We start from the raw sequence: 18,217 nt of genomic DNA, 5'->3' as shown, positions 1-18,217 counted from the left end.
TGTAAATGTAAATGTAATCATTTCATTTTTCCCTAAAGGTCAGGGTCCACCGTATCACGGGGAAGTCTTTTGTTCACCTCGATGGGCCGTTAACGAATGAGCTATCGAGCTATTCAGCTGATGGAGCTTAAATTCTAGGTGAGAATTTGTTACAGTAAGCTATTCTGACTTCATCTGTCACAAAATAAGTATCTTTACAGGGTACACTTGAATTCTTGTTATAAACTTTATTTCAACACTTAAACAAATACTTCTGACTAGTTTATATTATTGTTATATATATATATATATATATATATATATATATATATATATATATATATATATATAAGTATGAAATAAATATGAAATAAATATGAAATAAATACTTGTGAAAATAAAGTATGCAATGAAGGGAGTTTTTTCTACACACACACACACACACACACACACACACACACACATATTTCTAGATTATATTTCTATATTATGCCATTTATATATATGTGTATATATATTTATTTATTTATATATATATATATATATATATATATATATATATATATATATATATATATATATATATATATATATATATATATATATATACACACACACACATATAAATAAATGGCAGCACTTTATTCCATATTTTATGGAGTTACAGACACTTCCCATTTGAATTCACGTGTCTGTTGTTGGGTTTTGCAGTATATATAAAACCATGTAAAAATAAAATATTTTGGAAGAAAAAAAATGAATTCAATTTAATACTTTTATCTTGCGTACACAGACCAGCCCTAAAAAGTCCATTGTTCAGCTGTATCATGTGTCAAAACTAATGCAGTTTAATGGAGTGGCTAAAGGACGTGGGTGTGGGGTCTTTTTTTTTAATGAAAAAAAATTCTCGTAAACATGGAGTGCCTCGAAAAATGGACTTGTTAATTTGCATGGCCATATATATATATATATATATATATATATATATATATATATATATATATATATATATAGATAGATAGATAGATAGATAGATAGATAGATAGATAGATAGATAGATATCTGTATGTCAGTAAATGCTTCTTTCTGGGTTGTCGTTCAGAAATGTAATCATTTCATTTTTCCCTACAGGTTGAATTCCAAGTGGGAGTTTGTTGCAATATGGACTGTTTGTTATTATTATATAATAATATAAACTAGTCAGAATAACAGACTTCATCTGTCACGAAATAAGTATCTTTACAGGATACACTTAAATTCTTGTTATAAATTTTATTTAAACACTTATACAAATACTTCTGACTAGTTTATATTATTATTTTGTGCCACTAAAATATTATTTATAAAATACTAATAAATTGGCTTTCACATCCCTAATAGCAAGATGCTCCCTAGCGTTCCATCGGAATATCCATCCATCTCCCAGTGGCTAATGGACGTGATGTGTTTTTTTAAAGAAAAAAATTCTAGTGAACTCCAAAATGGTCTTGTTAATTTGCCTGACCATATATTTTTGTTATATATATCTGTATGCCAGTGGGTTTTTTTTTAAACTCTATTTATTTGCATAATGCTTAATCAAAACATACATTTTAGATAGTCCGAGCTGCATTTTCAAGACAAAGTGATATCCTAAGCATTACACCACAGAAGGCGTATCCCTCCAGACCTCAACCCAGCTTTGTATTACCTGTCAACGAATTGGTGATTGGTCGCCTGATGCCTCAGAATAGGTGGGCGTGTCTAATGTTTGGGCATAAATACAGAGGGTACATTCAAGGTACTTTACTCTTTTTTGGATAAGGATATATATTCTGTTCCTGCATTTGCTTAATTTTGCTTTGATACCGCTTTAAGAATGGCTCCAAACAGGTAAGACATTTTGTGTCATTTACTGTATTTGCTTGTGTTTATTTGTGTTTCCTTCACTGGACTTTCTCTGTACTCATGGTCTCGTTATTTTGAAGGTTTGCTGAACGCAACATTGTCCACTGCTTGCGGTGCAAGAAGCCGCAGAAACATCTCGCTGGCCACCTGGCTAGAGTGTGTATGAAAGACAGCACAGCAGAAGAAAGGCAAGCTGAGATCCAGAAGGCCAAGGTATCTTCCAGACGGTGGGTCTGGAGGAACAGGACCTGGGATTACCGCCAGCTTTGTTCTATCCTGCCCCACAGTCCGTGTGCTTCTTTACTGGCGGAAGAATTTCAGAGGCGTGGGTTCTTTATCACCAACATGCCGCAAGAGTCAGACACGGCCATTGACTCAGGTGATGCCACCTCCTCACAACAGGATTCGACTTCTGCTCAGAGGTAACTACAATAAGTAATAAAGTGTTCTGTATGACAATTTCTGTATTATTACTGATTCCTTCTGTATTATTACAAATGTTATCATTCACTACTACAACGCTGAGTACGGCCTTTTTAATTACACGTCTCTGTTTCTTTTCTGTGTTATCAAAATAGATATGATGACAGTGTTCGCACACCGACACAGTACCAGGCCATTTTGGCGGTAGCCAGGAACGACTTCCTGAAAATCTTTCGGAAGCTCGTCTCAAGCGCACAGGTCCTCTCAACAGAGCAGACCAGCTATCGCCGCTACTGCACGGCACTTTTGGTGTTACGTCACTTTCAGTGCCCGGCAGCTGTGCAAGGCCTGACAGTAAGTGCATCTATTTTAACGGTCTAAATGACATTTTTCTCTTAAAAATATGCTGTGGTGGTTATTTACAAATGTGTTCATTAACAAATTCTGCCTTTCCATTGTTTTTCAGGTGTCAGAGTGGGTCAACAGGAAGGAAGTTGACGACAGGGTGGTGATCGGCTTCGGCCGAAATGAAACGATGCAGCCAGCTGCCTGTTTTGCCTTGACAAAGGAGGAGGAAGCTGTAAGTTCTTCTGCTAGCCCATGATTTTAGTGGGGGTTTTGAAAGTGTATATAACTGTGTCTATACTGTACCTTACAGAAATTGTTCAGCCTGTGGTTCAGATCATCTGCATTTTATTCCTGAGACAACCGTAAAATTAAGTGCCTGCGTATTTCTCGTTCACACAGTGGTTGCAGGCATATTACTCGCACATCCGGCCAAGAGTGATCAGGAGTGACCTGAACTGTGACAGGTTCTTCCTTTCGTCAGCTGGCACTGCTTTGCTCACAGTTTCGAATGACCTCGGTGTGCTCCACAAAGCGTACGTACCTACACAATTCGACGTACTCGTGTGTGATTGTTCATTTTCTATACAGAAAATATCAGACCCGATCATACTACAATTAACATTTCATGTAACCTTTTCTTTCTGCAGTTATGAAAAAAGCTGGAGTATGGGAACACTCGAAAACTTTTTAAGAGCCACCAGTCGTCAGGCGAGAGGTGCTTTAGAGATAGCGGCGGCTAACCTGACGGACACGGAGAAGGAGGCCGTGTCCTCTTACCTGGCCTACAACACTGCTGTGGCAAAACTGCGCAGAGTACCTACGCCACAGACTGTAGTGGCCACGGCTACACTGCTGGACTCCTTGGCAGGGTAGGGTTCTTCCTCTTAAACAGACACGAAACATCACAATTGCATGTATTTGTTGTTCACCTAATTTCTAATATGTTAACACATACCTTCTTTCCTCTTACAGCACTGACACCGACCGGTTTTCCGGTCCATCGGGCACGAAGTCTTTGGACTTTGCAGACTTTTTAATGAAGTTTCCGGCATCGGCAGACAGCAAAGCACCCACCAAACTGGACAGGTTAAAGGCAGGGTTTCCGGGCGATCGTGTCTTCTACGACAAGTGGCGTGCCGCCCAAAAGGCCAAAAGAATGGAACGGCTGCTGAGTAAGTACCCTGTTCAATAAATACCACGTTGACTACCAAAATGAATTTAAAAAAATTTTGACAAGGGAGCAAATCTATGGTCTCCACCCACAAGCTCAAACTGAAGTTATTTTATTCTTCGTTCTAGAGGCCTTTACCCGAAAACCCCAAGAAAGCACGGTGAAATACGGGATTCTGAAGGAAGGGTGGAAGAACAACTGTCCAAAGCCAGCGGACGTTTTGGCGGCTTGGAAACCAGCCACCAAACTTGTCATTGAGACTGATGAGGACCTCCGCCGGAACGTGTCTCAGCAGACGTGGAAAGGCCTGGCGATCAAAGATTTTGGTGGAGAGAAAGGGCTAGGTAAAAAAAAAAATAAAAAAAAATTGTTATTTTTGTAATGAGGGGAGAAGTTATTATTACTTAGATTATGGTTTTGCTATTTGTAATTTACCTTACAACCTAACAGAAAAAATTAAAACAAAACACCGTTTTCTTCTTCTTTTCATCTGATGCATATTGTTTTGCTCTCTTTTGCAGGAGTTGTTGCAACCCAACCCTTTTCCAAGGGTGACATCGTGTGTGATTACCATGGGAAGGTAATCACTTATGCCCAGGGAAGAGTCATGATGCAGCTTCTACAGGATGAAGCAGGGTACCTGTTTTTCTTCAGGACCGGCCAGAGGCATCTCTGCATCGACGCCCAGACTTTTCCATGTGAATGCCACCCCTGTGCAGACACTGTGGGCAGAAGACTCAAGCATTCATCCGAGCAAGCCAACCTGTGTCCAGAACCTTTCGTTTTGAAGGTGAATGGACAGGACGTGGATGTCATCCTCTTCAGGGCCCTGCGGAACATCAGTGTGGACACTGAACTGAAGTTTGACTACGGGGTGAAAAGGAAGTCCTTCCGAGGAGAGGGCCAGGATCTGCAATGGCTTGATGAGTGATGTTGCTCATCTGCTGATGTGCTATGCTAGTCAAACGGGGTTCAGATCCCTATGTTGTAAATTATGTCAATATTTGAAAAGCCTAATTCTGTGTAGACAGAATTAGATTCTTAATTAGATTCTTATTACTTAGAATTTAATTTTTTCCATCCACTTTTTGCAAAATAAAAATGTGACTAGAGTATGTGTTTTGCCTTCACTTGTGCTCGTTTAGGGTGGCTATTAAGCAGACACAATCTTTTTGACACAATCTTTGGTAGTTTAATTCAAAATCAAATTTGAAATCCTTTGGGGAAAGCCTGGATCTTCTGTGCCAACAGCAGCAGCACAGGGCCATTAAGGAAGACAAAAGAGTGGGGGATGAGGGTGGGTGGGTAGGTGACAGAAGGACCTGTGTGAAACAAGACACAGACAGAATCTGTGTAGGTGAGGAGAGTAAACAACAAATTCTTCATCCTATTTCAACCAGAGCATTTATTCTCTGACGTCTTACCTTGTGCACACAGAGCATAGACTAGTGAATTCAGCCAGCCATGTGATATGTTGTAAATATTTGAATAGCCTAATTCTGTGTAGACTATTACAAAAATTTATATATATATATATATATATATATATATATATATATATATATATATATATATATATAATTTTTTTTTTTTTTTTTAAATCCACTTTTGCCAAATAAGACTGGTGTAATCACTGAGGTTTCACTCAGTTGTTATGTGACTGCCAGGGTGATTTCACATCTTTAAGCTGAAGTTGAGTTGAGTTTTTGATATACGTGTATAAGTAATACCCTATCATCCATCCATCCATCCATCTTCTACCGCTTACTCCTTCTTCAGGGTCGCGGGGGAACCTGGAGCCAATCCCAGGGGCATCGGGCACAAGGCGGGGTACACCCTGGACAGGGTCCCAGTGCATCGCAGGGCACAACTTTATGTCTAACAAGCTATAACAAGCTATAAATAACATGCTAACAAGATAACATGCTAAAAAGCTATAAATATCATATAAATATCAGGTTTTTTTTTTAACTGGGTCTTTTTTTTAAAGTGTCTAAAATGTTTGGGTTTTTTTTTTTTAAACCCATGGTCTTTCACACGAAGTTGTTGCAGCACCCTGACATTTGTGTGTGTGTGTGTGTGTGTGTGTGTGTGAAATATTTGGCCACCATAGGTATTTCATTTGTGAAAATTGTGCCCACAGGTAAGCAAACCCCTCTCTCACACAGTGATTATTGTGATGGATAATTTCAGTAATTACTGTGATGTTTGATTTCTCTGTAATCAAATATCAATTTACATTTATTTTATGTTCTCAGTAACTGAATATGACGGAGGACAGTGGACGGGGTACAGTTCTTACTCCAGTACAATTGTACAACAGTACAATTCAAGCGCAAGCATGACCAACCTTTTTGAAACTGAGAGCTACTTCATGGGTACTGAGTCATATGAAGGGCTACCAGTTTGATAAACTCTTCTGAAATAACAAATTTGCTCAGTTAGTTAGTTATATATATTATTATTAATGATAAATGATATTCATCTATGTGAAGACACTGATCACGTTAATGATTTCTCACAATATCAACAATGAATTAACAAGGTGGGAAACAGACAATATCGATATTCAACAATTTATTTCTATTAATCTCAGCAATTGTTTAAATTTTGAGATCACTTCTACATTTCATAGGAAAAATGTCCCATTGTCACTAGCTAAGATGTGCTCATGGTTTATTAGAGGTAGACCTTTTCAGTCCTTTAAAAATTCTGGTGTCCTTCTGTCTTTAAGTCAACCTGACCGCTGCGAACAGGAATAAGCCACCCAGTAAGGAGTCTGAGTTTGGACTTGCACTACGTATCCCTATCTAAGACACCGAGAGCAAGCCATCAGAATTCATCACCACCCGACATCCTGCAGGATCTCGCTCCGGACTGTGAGCTGAGTAACAGAATCAGGGTCATCAACCATGTATGTGCAGGTTGGTGGTAGATATTTTCAGTAAAAACTTCTGGTCTCCTTCTGTCTAGCTAATCAACAAAAATGTCACAACAAGTGACATCAACAACATTTTTAATGGGCAGCTGATGCATTTCATGGAAGGCACAGCTCGTCAAAGGGCTAGTAACAGACAGCTAATAAGTGATATGAGTGAAAGTCTACAAGGAATGACGCTACATCAGTAACAAACTTTGAGCACATCTTCACAGTGTAAACTTAAATTCCTGTTATGAATTGTATTTATACACTCATGCACATACACATTTTGTTTACAGAGGAGTATTTACACACATTTATACATGCATTTACACATTTATAACCAAAAGAAGTCTAACCCCATTTGCTATAAAAGACTTTCTTGTATAGGAAATAAACCAATATACACCAAACCACACCAATAATAAATAAACTGGGAGCACATCGTTACAGGGTAAACTTACATTCTTGTTCCAAAACTGATTTATACACTCATACAAATGCAATTTTTTTTTAAAGAGGAGTATTTTCACATTTACACCGGTATTCTAGTGACACATATTAGTGATATATCTAGTGACACATATCTAGTGAGCATATTAATATAAACTAGTCAGAAGCCAAGGCAAGTTTATTTACATTGAAAAACTCATTCATTAAAAAAAAGAAGATAAGTAATACGGGCCGTATTTATGCACATTCTACATATTTTTTTTTACACTAGTATTTACACGAATTTTCACATGTATTTACACATTCATACCCAAAGGAGGTTTAAACCCTTTCCTATAAAAGACCTTCTTTCAACACCATAATCAAACAAAAGTTCTTCATTTTCTTTAATGTTCTTTGTGGCCAGGAAAATAATAATTGCTTCCCCGTTTTGAAGAGTGTATGCTCTGGGCCTCATGTAACCCTTATTACGAGGTAGTAAGAATGTACATAGGTGTAGTAGTCTAAAGTAGTCTTAGAGGTTATCAGTAAAATGAATATGGACCAGAATCAGAAGATGCTAAATTGTTAAGAGCCTGAGAATTGAAGGTCAATAAAAAGAATACCACACCAGAATGACAATTTGCATAAAATGTATTAAACACACATGGGCTGGTACATACATATACAAAAAAAGTTATGGAAAAAAATAACAAACCAAAATAATAAAGTAGCACGTAAATAAATCCCTTTTTAAATTCCCTTGAGCTTAGTTCGTCCTCAGTTTCACTTGCCTTTGTTGACAAAAGTTCAGTCACCAACGTTGGGCCCTTTTTAGTTTGTGTTAGTGTTTGTCCTACCACCATGAAGATGAAGAAGATGATCCTGGCAATTCGTCTAAAGTCAGAGTCACAAACACGGTTGGCTCGCCACCCAGCCCCCCGGACTGGGAATCTATGAATCTCTGGGAGAACGCCTGGAACGTGGGGATCTGTATCATTCCGTGGAAAGGATCTCCGCACGATGTTTCCAACTCTTTACCAAAACCGGACCTATAAATAAGGCCAGATCATTTCTCTCAATTACCATTCAGTGAATAAATGGACTGCTACAGGCTATTATAAAATAAAATGAGATAATACTTCAGTTCACCTATAATGCAATGTCAAAATCTCTCTCTCGTTGTACAACAGCTCTTATGTTTCTTCTCAGGTATCAAAACTATATGAATTTCTCTCCAGTATCCAAAGTACAGTTACATCACAAACTACATCCTTCATAAAATGCATATTTCTAACTCAAGTTGTATGAAACCTTAGTAACGTTAACAGTATGAAGAATAAAACTGCATGGATTGCATGTGAACATCGATCAACTTGTATTACTTTAGATTAGAGGCATTAAGGTGTTAGCGTGCTTATTTATCCCCCTCTGCACCGGTAACAGTGGAAAGATTGCACTAAAAATTGTACCTCTTTAACCTCCAATAAACACAATTAAATCCATAACTTTTAACATCATTATTTAACAAACTAACCATTTAGCAACAGTAGGGAAAAGTAACATTTCTTTTTATAACCCACAAACAAAATCATTAGTTGTTTTCAAAGGCATTAATTAGCAGTAGTCCGCTAGCCTATTGTGGCTAATTACCATATTGGCATTTGAATACAGCAGGCTCACCTTTCCACCATTGGCACCTTTGCATTGCTTACCCATTAGATTCTATTAGCATAAAATGCTAGCGAACTCAGAGGCCTAGCGCCAGGTAAACAACTCACCATTTTAGCAGAATTCACTGCCTTTAGCTCCGTGACAACAGTGGATTCAGGCACAGCTCTCTTTTACTCTCTATATTACAACAAGATATGTCAGCATAAGCAATAATGAGTACAGAACTTGTTTAATTCACTCCATGTCCTTTTTTCGTCTTACCAAGTGAGTAACGCAGCCTCCTATGCTCAGGTGCAAGCGCCAAAAGAACGTGCAGAGACACTAACCTAGAGGTGTAACTGTAACAGAGCCTAGCTGGCAGCTGATTGGTCAGTTCACTGCCTCATAGAGTTCACCCATTTGTTCATGTACAAATCCATCAAAGATAACAAGAAAATCAAAGTTAACCCTTTTGTGACTTGGTTAGACAGCTAAATAGTGTTTCTCGTTATTAAGCCTGGGCTACACTCAGGTTGCAACGTTTCCTTGAGTGGTTGATTAACCGCCCAAAAGTCTGTCGGTCTGGATGGCACTCACAGCAAGGCGAATGTGCATCAATGCATATATCCTGTCCATTCATGTTTTCGAGAAAAAAAAAACGTGAACACCGTCCTCCGCACTCACAGTGCTGTGAGTGCTGTGTCCCTCTGAGGCTGTGACGACCTGCCCGTGGTAGTCACACACCACCTCACCAGCCAGAAATCTTCGGGTGGCAATGACGCCCTTGCCCTTCCCTCCATCTTCCGTCACAACAAGTCCTTTCCACCTCTGGGTCCTTGTGAGTCTCCGGATCTGTTTAGCATCCAATGCGCTGTCCACGGATCCATGGGGCTTCCATTCTTTGACGAACTGGGCTGCACTGGGTATGTTGCTCCTCCATCCCTGATCAGAGATCCACTTGCTGACCTTCTCCTCACTAGGTAGACGAGGGCCAAAGCGCGCTGTCAGGAAAACATGGAAAGATTTGGTTAGTTAAGACTATACTTCACAACTGTGAACATAGCACTATATTACTTGGTAAATATAAAGATTTTTACTTGGTAAATATCTTTTTAGATATAGTTTTAAAAAATACTTACAGTGAATATGTTGCTTGCGCAGTTTCATCTGGGCCTTCACCCATCGCTCGTACAGCTTCCGCTGAAAGCTAGGTGAGATGTCGGCGCGCAGAGCCTTATCTGGTTCTCCACCCTCCAGAGTCACCAGGTGCTGTTCTACAAGCCGGTTGTACGCTGCCTCAAAATCCATTTGCACGTCTGCCATCTCTGCCTTCTGCTGGGCAGCACTGCGAGCAATGCTACGGGCAGCGTGGCTGGATTCCCCTTCTGAGGGATCAGTGCTGAAAAAAAAGAAATAATATTTTAGAAGGAGATGAGCATGAGACTAGTGCGTATAATATAATTTGCTTACAAATTGTGGATTGTTTTAATTGTGTCTACAACTATAAAACATGTGTACCTCGACTGACCAGCCAGCAAATCCAGGAGCTGACTAGCCCTCACGACGTTGTCTGCCTGCTTCATGCGGTAATGTTTCTCTGCTTTAGCAGTCGAATGTGTCAGATAGTCAGCTACCAGAGACTTCTCTGTGTCAGTCAGACTCTTGGTGGCTGTCTCGAAGACCCGGCGTGCTCTCTGGCTGGTCACCCATGGTCTGATGCCATACCTAAAGTGCAAGTCGAAACCGTATATTAATTTGATGTTTATTTATTTATATACATATAAAACACATCTTCCCTCAGACCTCAGATGCCATACACAGTGTATGCGAAATGAATCATGATGGTCAGCTTACCTTATGTGCAGCCGTTGGAGGTCATTGGAGGGATTGTGTATTCTACCACTCGCGGATGAGATGAAGAATCTCTCTTCAGTCCCATCCATATCCTCCCTCTTCCGCTTCCTGATGCAGGACTGGAGTTGTGGCCGCACACACGTGTAGTACAGCTCAAACCACTGTTTTCAGAGGAAAAATAAAAAAAGTAATTACATTCATTCATAAATAACGTCAAGATAAATTAATGCATCCTGTTTCTGACAGGAAAATAATTTCCAACTTACAGTATCCTCCTCCTGGGAAAGGGCAAATGTGGCCACTTGTTGAGCATTCGTCTTGTGCTCCTTGACACCCACTACTGTGTACCCCGATGCAGTGGTCTTCTTGTTCAGCCACTCTGGAACCTACACAAAACAAGAATATCACGGCGATTAATGTCAGTAATGGCAAAAACATCAGACGATTCACTGTGAAATTTAGAAAAAATTTAGGAAAACAATAGTACTCACAGTCATGTGCGTCACCACATCCGGGCGTTGAAGGTGCTTCAGTATGACCAGTGCCTGGAGATAGTACATATAATCCAAGCACTCGTCGGTGGTCAACTGTTTCTCGGAGAGCATCTTCCGGGTGATGGCCAGGAAGTCTCCTTTGGCGGCCCTGAGCACAGCTGTGCAGTCATGCGTTGTCAGTTCTCCATCTGCTGTCAACCTCTCGTGCCTGTGAAAAAGATCAAACATATTAACACATCATAATATTATTTGTCACAGTGCTCACATACATTTGCTGTAATTCAGAAAAATGGGTGCAAAAATAAACCTGCCTTTTTTGGGTAATCTCCTTGCTGACCTTCTTACTGCAGCTCTTCTGCAGCAGTCCGAGGTAGCCTATGAACTCCCTACAGACGGTATGCAGGTCCTTGTCATCATGCCTCAGGTTGGTGTTGATGGTCTGGTATTTGAGGAATCTGTATAGAAAGTACAAGTAAAAATTATGAACATGTATTCAAGCACGATTAAATTTTGTGTGCACAAGTTTTAATACGAAAAAAACCCCCCACCAAATTCTACCAACCTTTTCAAATTTTTCATGTAGTTAAGTTGAGTTTGTTTCGATAGCCCCGCGTCAGTCAACGAAAAAAAAAACCCTCAGCAAAGCATGGTCGATGGAGTGCTTCTTGTAAAGCCCCTTCTCTGTCATCAGCTTTCTTGCTGGATTCTTCCACTGCACACCACCGTAACTGCAGTGAGGAAAAGATGTTTGGTTATAGAACTGAATATGTCTGACTCAATTAAGAAAAGTATGAGATTTAACTAGGCAGGAGAAATCGGGCGTGGGGATATCCTGGGAATATCCTTTTTTCTGATTTTTCCTGCCTAGCTAAAGCTCATTGCGATGCCTGCCCCGGTGGACGTTGAAGGTACTGCAGTGAATTTCTGATATTTTCACTCTGACATTTCGAGAACCCATGTTACACCCCTCTTCATCTCCATTCACTGGCTTCCTGTAGCTACCCGCATCAAGTTCAAGGCCTTGATGCTCACCTACGAGACCTTGTCAGGAACAGCACCCTCCTACCTGAACTCTCTCCTGAAGGCCTACGTTCCCTCTCGCAATCTGCGATCGATTATCGACAGACGTTTAGCAGTTCCAACTCAGCGTGGAGCAAGGTCCCTTTCCAGAACCTTCACACTAACTGTTCCTCAGTGGTGGAATGCACTTCCAATCTCAATCCGGACCGCAGAATCTCTCACCATCTTCAAAAAACAGCTAAAGACCCACCTCTTCTATGAACACCTAAGCAACTCATAAATAAATAAATAAATAAATAAATAAATAAATAAAAATGCACTTACACCTCTACTCTGCACTTTGCTTCTTCTGGAATTTAATTAATAGATCTTGTATGGTAGCACTTCTTGTATTGTTCTCTGCTTGATATATCGCTTTGCTTGTATCTTTCTCATTTGTAAGTCGCTTTGGAATGTAAATGTAAATGTAAATGTAATCATTTCATTTTTCCCTAAAGGTCAGGGTCCACCGTATCACGGGGAAGTCTTTTGTTCACCTCGATGGGCCGTTAACGAATGAGCTATCGAGCTATTCAGCTGATGGAGCTTAAATTCTAGGTGAGAATTTGTTACAATAAGCTATTCTGACTTCATCTGTCACGAAATAAGTATCTTTACAGGGTACACTTAAATTCTTGTTATAAACTTTATTTCAACACTTAAACAAATACTTCTGACTAGTTTATATTATTGTTATATATATATATATATATATATATATATATATATATATATATATATAAGTATGAAATAAATATGAAATAAATATGAAATAAATACTTGTGAAAATAAAGTATGCAATGAAGGGAGTTTTTTCTACACACACACACACACACACACACATATTTCTAGATTATATTTCTATATTATGCCATTTATATATATGTGTATATATATTTATTCATTTATATATATATATATATATATATATATATATATATATATATATATATATATATATATATATATATATATATATATATATACACACACACACATATAAATAAATGGCAGCACTTTATTCCATATTTTATGGAGTTACAGACACTTCCCATTTGAATTCACGTGTCTGTTGTTGGGTTTTGCAGTATATATAAAACCATGTAAAAATAAAATATTTTGGAAGAAAAAAAATGAATTCAATTTAATACTTTTATCTTGCGTACACAGACCAGCCCTAAAAAGTCCATTGTTCAGCTGTATCATGTGTCAAAACTAATGCAGTTTAATGGAGTGGCTAAAGGACGTGGGTGTGGGGTCTTTTTTTTTAATGAAAAAAAATTCTCGTAAACATGGAGTGCCTCGAAAAATGGACTTGTTAATTTGCATGGCCATATATATATATATATATATATATATATATATATATATATATATATATAGATAGATAGATAGATAGATAGATAGATAGATAGATAGATAGATATCTGTATGTCAGTAAATGCTTCTTTCTGGGTTGTCGTTCAGAAATGTAATCATTTCATTTTTCCCTACAGGTTGAATTCCAAGTGGGAGTTTGTTGCAATATGGACTGTTTGTTATTATTATATAATAATATAAACTAGTCAGAATAACAGACTTCATCTGTCACGAAATAAGTATCTTTACAGGATACACTTAAATTCTTGTTATAAATTTTATTTAAACACTTATACAAATACTTCTGACTAGTTTATATTATTATTTTGTGCCACTAAAATATTATTTATAAAATACTAATAAATTGGCTTTCACATCCCTAATAGCAAGATGCTCCCTAGCGTTCCATCGGAATATCCATCCATCTCCCAGTGGCTAATGGACGTGATGTGTTTTTTTAAAGAAAAAAATTCTAGTGAACTCCAAAATGGTCTTGTTAATTTGCCTGACCATATATTTTTGTTATATATATCTGTATGCCAGTGGTTTTTTTTTTAAACTCTATTTATTTGCATAATGCTTAATCAAAACATACATTTTAGATAGTCCGAGCTGCATTTTCAAGACAAAGTGATATCCTAAGCATTACACCACAGAAGGCGTATCCCTCCAGACCTCAACCCAGCTTTGTATTACCTGTCAACGAATTGGTGATTGGTCGCCTGATGCCTCAGAATAGGTGGGCGTGTCTAATGTTTGGGCATAAATACAGAGGGTACATTCAAGGTACTTTACTCTTTTTTGGATAAGGATATATATTCTGTTCCTGCATTTGCTTAATTTTGCTTTGATACCGCTTTAAGAATGGCTCCAAACAGGTAAGACATTTTGTGTCATTTACTGTATTTGCTTGTGTTTATTTGTGTTTCCTTCACTGGACTTTCTCTGTACTCATGGTCTCGTTATTTTGAAGGTTTGCTGAACGCAACATTGTCCACTGCTTGCGGTGCAAGAAGCCGCAGAAACATCTCGCTGGCCACCTGGCTAGAGTGTGTATGAAAGACAGCACAGCAGAAGAAAGGCAAGCTGAGATCCAGAAGGCCAAGGTATCTTCCAGACGGTGGGTCTGGAGGAACAGGACCTGGGATTACCGCCAGCTTTGTTCTATCCTGCCCCACAGTCCGTGTGCTTCTTTACTGGCGGAAGAATTTCAGAGGCGTGGGTTCTTTATCACCAACATGCCGCAAGAGTCAGACACGGCCATTGACTCAGGTGATGCCACCTCCTCACAACAGGATTCGACTTCTGCTCAGAGGTAACTACAATAAGTAATAAAGTGTTCTGTATGACAATTTCTGTATTATTACTGATTCCTTCTGTATTATTACAAATGTTATCATTCACTACTACAACGCTGAGTACGGCCTTTTTAATTACACGTCTCTGTTTCTTTTCTGTGTTATCAAAATAGATATGATGACAGTGTTCGCACACCGACACAGTACCAGGCCATTTTGGCGGTAGCCAGGAACGACTTCCTGAAAATCTTTCGGAAGCTCGTCTCAAGCGCACAGGTCCTCTCAACAGAGCAGACCAGCTATCGCCGCTACTGCACGGCACTTTTGGTGTTACGTCACTTTCAGTGCCCGGCAGCTGTGCAAGGCCTGACAGTAAGTGCATCTATTTTAACGGTCTAAATGACATTTTTCTCTTAAAAATATGCTGTGGTGGTTATTTACAAATGTGTTCATTAACAAATTCTGCCTTTCCATTGTTTTTCAGGTGTCAGAGTGGGTCAACAGGAAGGAAGTTGACGACAGGGTGGTGATCGGCTTCGGCCGAAATGAAACGATGCAGCCAGCTGCCTGTTTTGCCTTGACAAAGGAGGAGGAAGCTGTAAGTTCTTCTGCTAGCCCATGATTTTAGTGGGGGTTTTGAAAGTGTATATAACTGTGTCTATACTGTACCTTACAGAAATTGTTCAGCCTGTGGTTCAGATCATCTGCATTTTATTCCTGAGACAACCGTAAAATTAAGTGCCTGCGTATTTCTCGTTCACACAGTGGTTGCAGGCATATTACTCGCACATCCGGCCAAGAGTGATCAGGAGTGACCTGAACTGTGACAGGTTCTTCCTTTCGTCAGCTGGCACTGCTTTGCTCACAGTTTCGAATGACCTCGGTGTGCTCCACAAAGCGTACGTACCTACACAATTCGACGTACTCGTGTGTGATTGTTCATTTTCTATACAGAAAATATCAGACCCGATCATACTACAATTAACATTTCATGTAACCTTTTCTTTCTGCAGTTATGAAAAAAGCTGGAGTATGGGAACACTCGAAAACTTTTTAAGAGCCACCAGTCGTCAGGCGAGAGGTGCTTTAGAGATAGCGGCGGCTAACCTGACGGACACGGAGAAGGAGGCCGTGTCCTCTTACCTGGCCTACAACACTGCTGTGGCAAAATTGCGCAGAGTACCTACGCCACAGACTGTAGTGGCCACGGCTACACTGCTGGACTCCTTGGCAGGGTAGGGTTCTTCCTCTTAAACAGACACGAAACATCACAATTGCATGTATTTGTTGTTCACCTAATTTCTAATATGTTAACACATACCTTCTTTCCTCTTACAGCACTGACACCGACCGGTTTTCCGGTCCATCGGGCACGAAGTCTTTGGACTTTGCAGACTTTTTAATGAAGTTTCCGGCATCGGCAGACAGCAAAGCACCCACCAAACTGGACAGGTTAAAGGCAGGGTTTCCGGGCGATCGTGTCTTCTACGACAAGTGGCGTGCCGCCCAAAAGGCCAAAAGAATGGAACGGCTGCTGAGTAAGTACCCTGTTCAATAAATACCACGTTGACTACCAAAATGAATTTAAAAAAATTTTGACAAGGGAGCAAATCTATGGTCTCCACCCACAAGCTCAAACTGAAGTTATTTTATTCTTCGTTCTAGAGGCCTTTACCCGAAAACCCCAAGAAAGCACGGTGAAATACGGGATTCTGAAGGAAGGGTGGAAGAACAACTGTCCAAAGCCAGCGGACGTTTTGGCGGCTTGGAAACCAGCCACCAAACTTGTCATTGAGACTGATGAGGACCTCCGCCGGAACGTGTCTCAGCAGACGTGGAAAGGCCTGGCGATCAAAGATTTTGGTGGAGAGAAAGGGCTAGGTAAAAAAAAAAATAAAAAAAAATTGTTATTTTTGTAATGAGGGGAGAAGTTATTATTACTTAGATTATGGTTTTGCTATTTGTAATTTACCTTACAACCTAACAGAAAAAATTAAAACAAAACACCGTTTTCTTCTTCTTTTCATCTGATGCATATTGTTTTGCTCTCTTTTGCAGGAGTTGTTGCAACCCAACCCTTTTCCAAGGGTGACATCGTGTGTGATTACCATGGGAAGGTAATCACTTATGCCCAGGGAAGAGTCATGATGCAGCTTCTACAGGATGAAGCAGGGTACCTGTTTTTCTTCAGGACCGGCCAGAGGCATCTCTGCATCGACGCCCAGACTTTTCCATGTGAATGCCACCCCTGTGCAGACACTGTGGGCAGAAGACTCAAGCATTCATCCGAGCAAGCCAACCTGTGTCCAGAACCTTTCGTTTTGAAGGTGAATGGACAGGACGTGGATGTCATCCTCTTCAGGGCCCTGCGGAACATCAGTGTGGACACTGAACTGAAGTTTGACTACGGGGTGAAAAGGAAGTCCTTCCGAGGAGAGGGCCAGGATCTGCAATGGCTTGATGAGTGATGTTGCTCATCTGCTGATGTGCTATGCTAGTCAAACGGGGTTCAGATCCCTATGTTGTAAATTATGTCAATATTTGAAAAGCCTAATTCTGTGTAGACAGAATTAGATTCTTAATTAGATTCTTATTACTTAGAATTTAATTTTTTCCATCCACTTTTTGCAAAATAAAAATGTGACTAGAGTATGTGTTTTGCCTTCACTTGTGCTCGTTTAGGGTGGCTATTAAGCAGACACAATCTTTTTGACACAATCTTTGGTAGTTTAATTCAAAATCAAATTTGAAATCCTTTGGGGAAAGCCTGGATCTTCTGTGCCAACAGCAGCAGCACAGGGCCATTAAGGAAGACAAAAGAGTGGGGGATGAGGGTGGGTGGGTAGGTGACAGAAGGACCTGTGTGAAACAAGACACAGACAGAATCTGTGTAGGTGAGGAGAGTAAACAACAAATTCTTCATCCTATTTCAACCAGAGCATTTATTCTCTGACGTCTTACCTTGTGCACACAGAGCATAGACTAGTGAATTCAGCCAGCCATGTGATATGTTGTAAATATTTGAATAGCCTAATTCTGTGTAGACTATTACAAAAATTTATATATATATATATATATATATATATATATATATATATATATATATATATATATATATATATATTTTTTTTTTTTTTTTTTTAAATCCACTTTTGCCAAATAAGACTGGTGTAATCACTGAGGTTTCACTCAGTTGTTATGTGACTGCCAGGGTGATTTCACATCTTTAAGCTGAAGTTGAGTTGAGTTTTTGATATACGTGTATAAGTAATACCCTATCATCCATCCATCCATCCATCTTCTACCGCTTACTCCTTCTTCAGGGTCGCGGGGGAACCTG

The 18,217-nt window shown here is 39.4% G+C and overlaps 3 protein-coding genes across 4 annotated transcripts; 2 read left to right on the top strand and 1 right to left on the bottom strand.

Annotated features, from left to right (window-relative positions):
- Positions 1-2,448: 2,448 nt before the first annotated feature.
- LOC128629024 (N-lysine methyltransferase KMT5A-like) lies at positions 2,449-4,930 on the top strand. Its single transcript, XM_053675084.1, has 5 exons — positions 2,449-2,869; positions 3,037-3,170; positions 3,285-3,809; positions 3,937-4,152; positions 4,330-4,930. The coding sequence occupies exons 3-5, from the start codon at positions 3,674-3,676 to the stop codon at positions 4,737-4,739; spliced, it is 762 nt and encodes a 253-aa protein (XP_053531059.1). The 5' UTR covers positions 2,449-2,869; positions 3,037-3,170; positions 3,285-3,673; the 3' UTR covers positions 4,740-4,930.
- Positions 4,931-6,370: 1,440 nt separating this feature from the next.
- Positions 6,371-10,122, bottom strand: LOC108256813 (uncharacterized). 2 transcript variants are annotated; one of them, XR_008393348.1, is made up of 3 exons: positions 9,096-9,204; positions 8,942-9,011; positions 6,371-8,212 (listed from the first exon to the last, which is right to left on the bottom strand). XR_008393348.1 is itself a non-coding variant. In XM_053675083.1 (3 exons), exons 1-2 carry the CDS (start codon positions 10,119-10,121, stop codon positions 9,450-9,452), a joined length of 534 nt encoding a protein of 177 aa, XP_053531058.1. In that variant the 5' UTR covers position 10,122; the 3' UTR covers positions 6,371-8,212; positions 9,096-9,449. The 2 variants fall into 2 exon arrangements, 1 of the variants encoding a protein (XP_053531058.1); XM_053675083.1 differs by lacking the exon at positions 8,942-9,011 and adding an exon at positions 9,953-10,122 and having other exon boundaries at positions 9,096-9,814.
- Positions 10,123-16,098: 5,976 nt separating this feature from the next.
- LOC128629023 (N-lysine methyltransferase KMT5A-like) lies at positions 16,099-17,537 on the top strand. The gene is made up of 3 exons (XM_053675082.1): positions 16,099-16,415; positions 16,543-16,758; positions 16,936-17,537. The coding sequence occupies exons 1-3, from the start codon at positions 16,280-16,282 to the stop codon at positions 17,343-17,345; spliced, it is 762 nt and encodes a 253-aa protein (XP_053531057.1). The 5' UTR covers positions 16,099-16,279; the 3' UTR covers positions 17,346-17,537.
- The last annotated feature ends 680 nt before the right edge of the window (positions 17,538-18,217 follow it).

Source organism: Ictalurus punctatus, chromosome 24, assembly GCF_001660625.3.
Source record: "Ictalurus punctatus breed USDA103 chromosome 24, Coco_2.0, whole genome shotgun sequence".
Classification (NCBI taxonomy): domain Eukaryota; kingdom Metazoa; phylum Chordata; class Actinopteri; order Siluriformes; family Ictaluridae; genus Ictalurus; species Ictalurus punctatus.
Note: the sequence above shows the minus strand (reverse complement) of the source record. Positions and strands in the feature narration are given on the sequence as shown.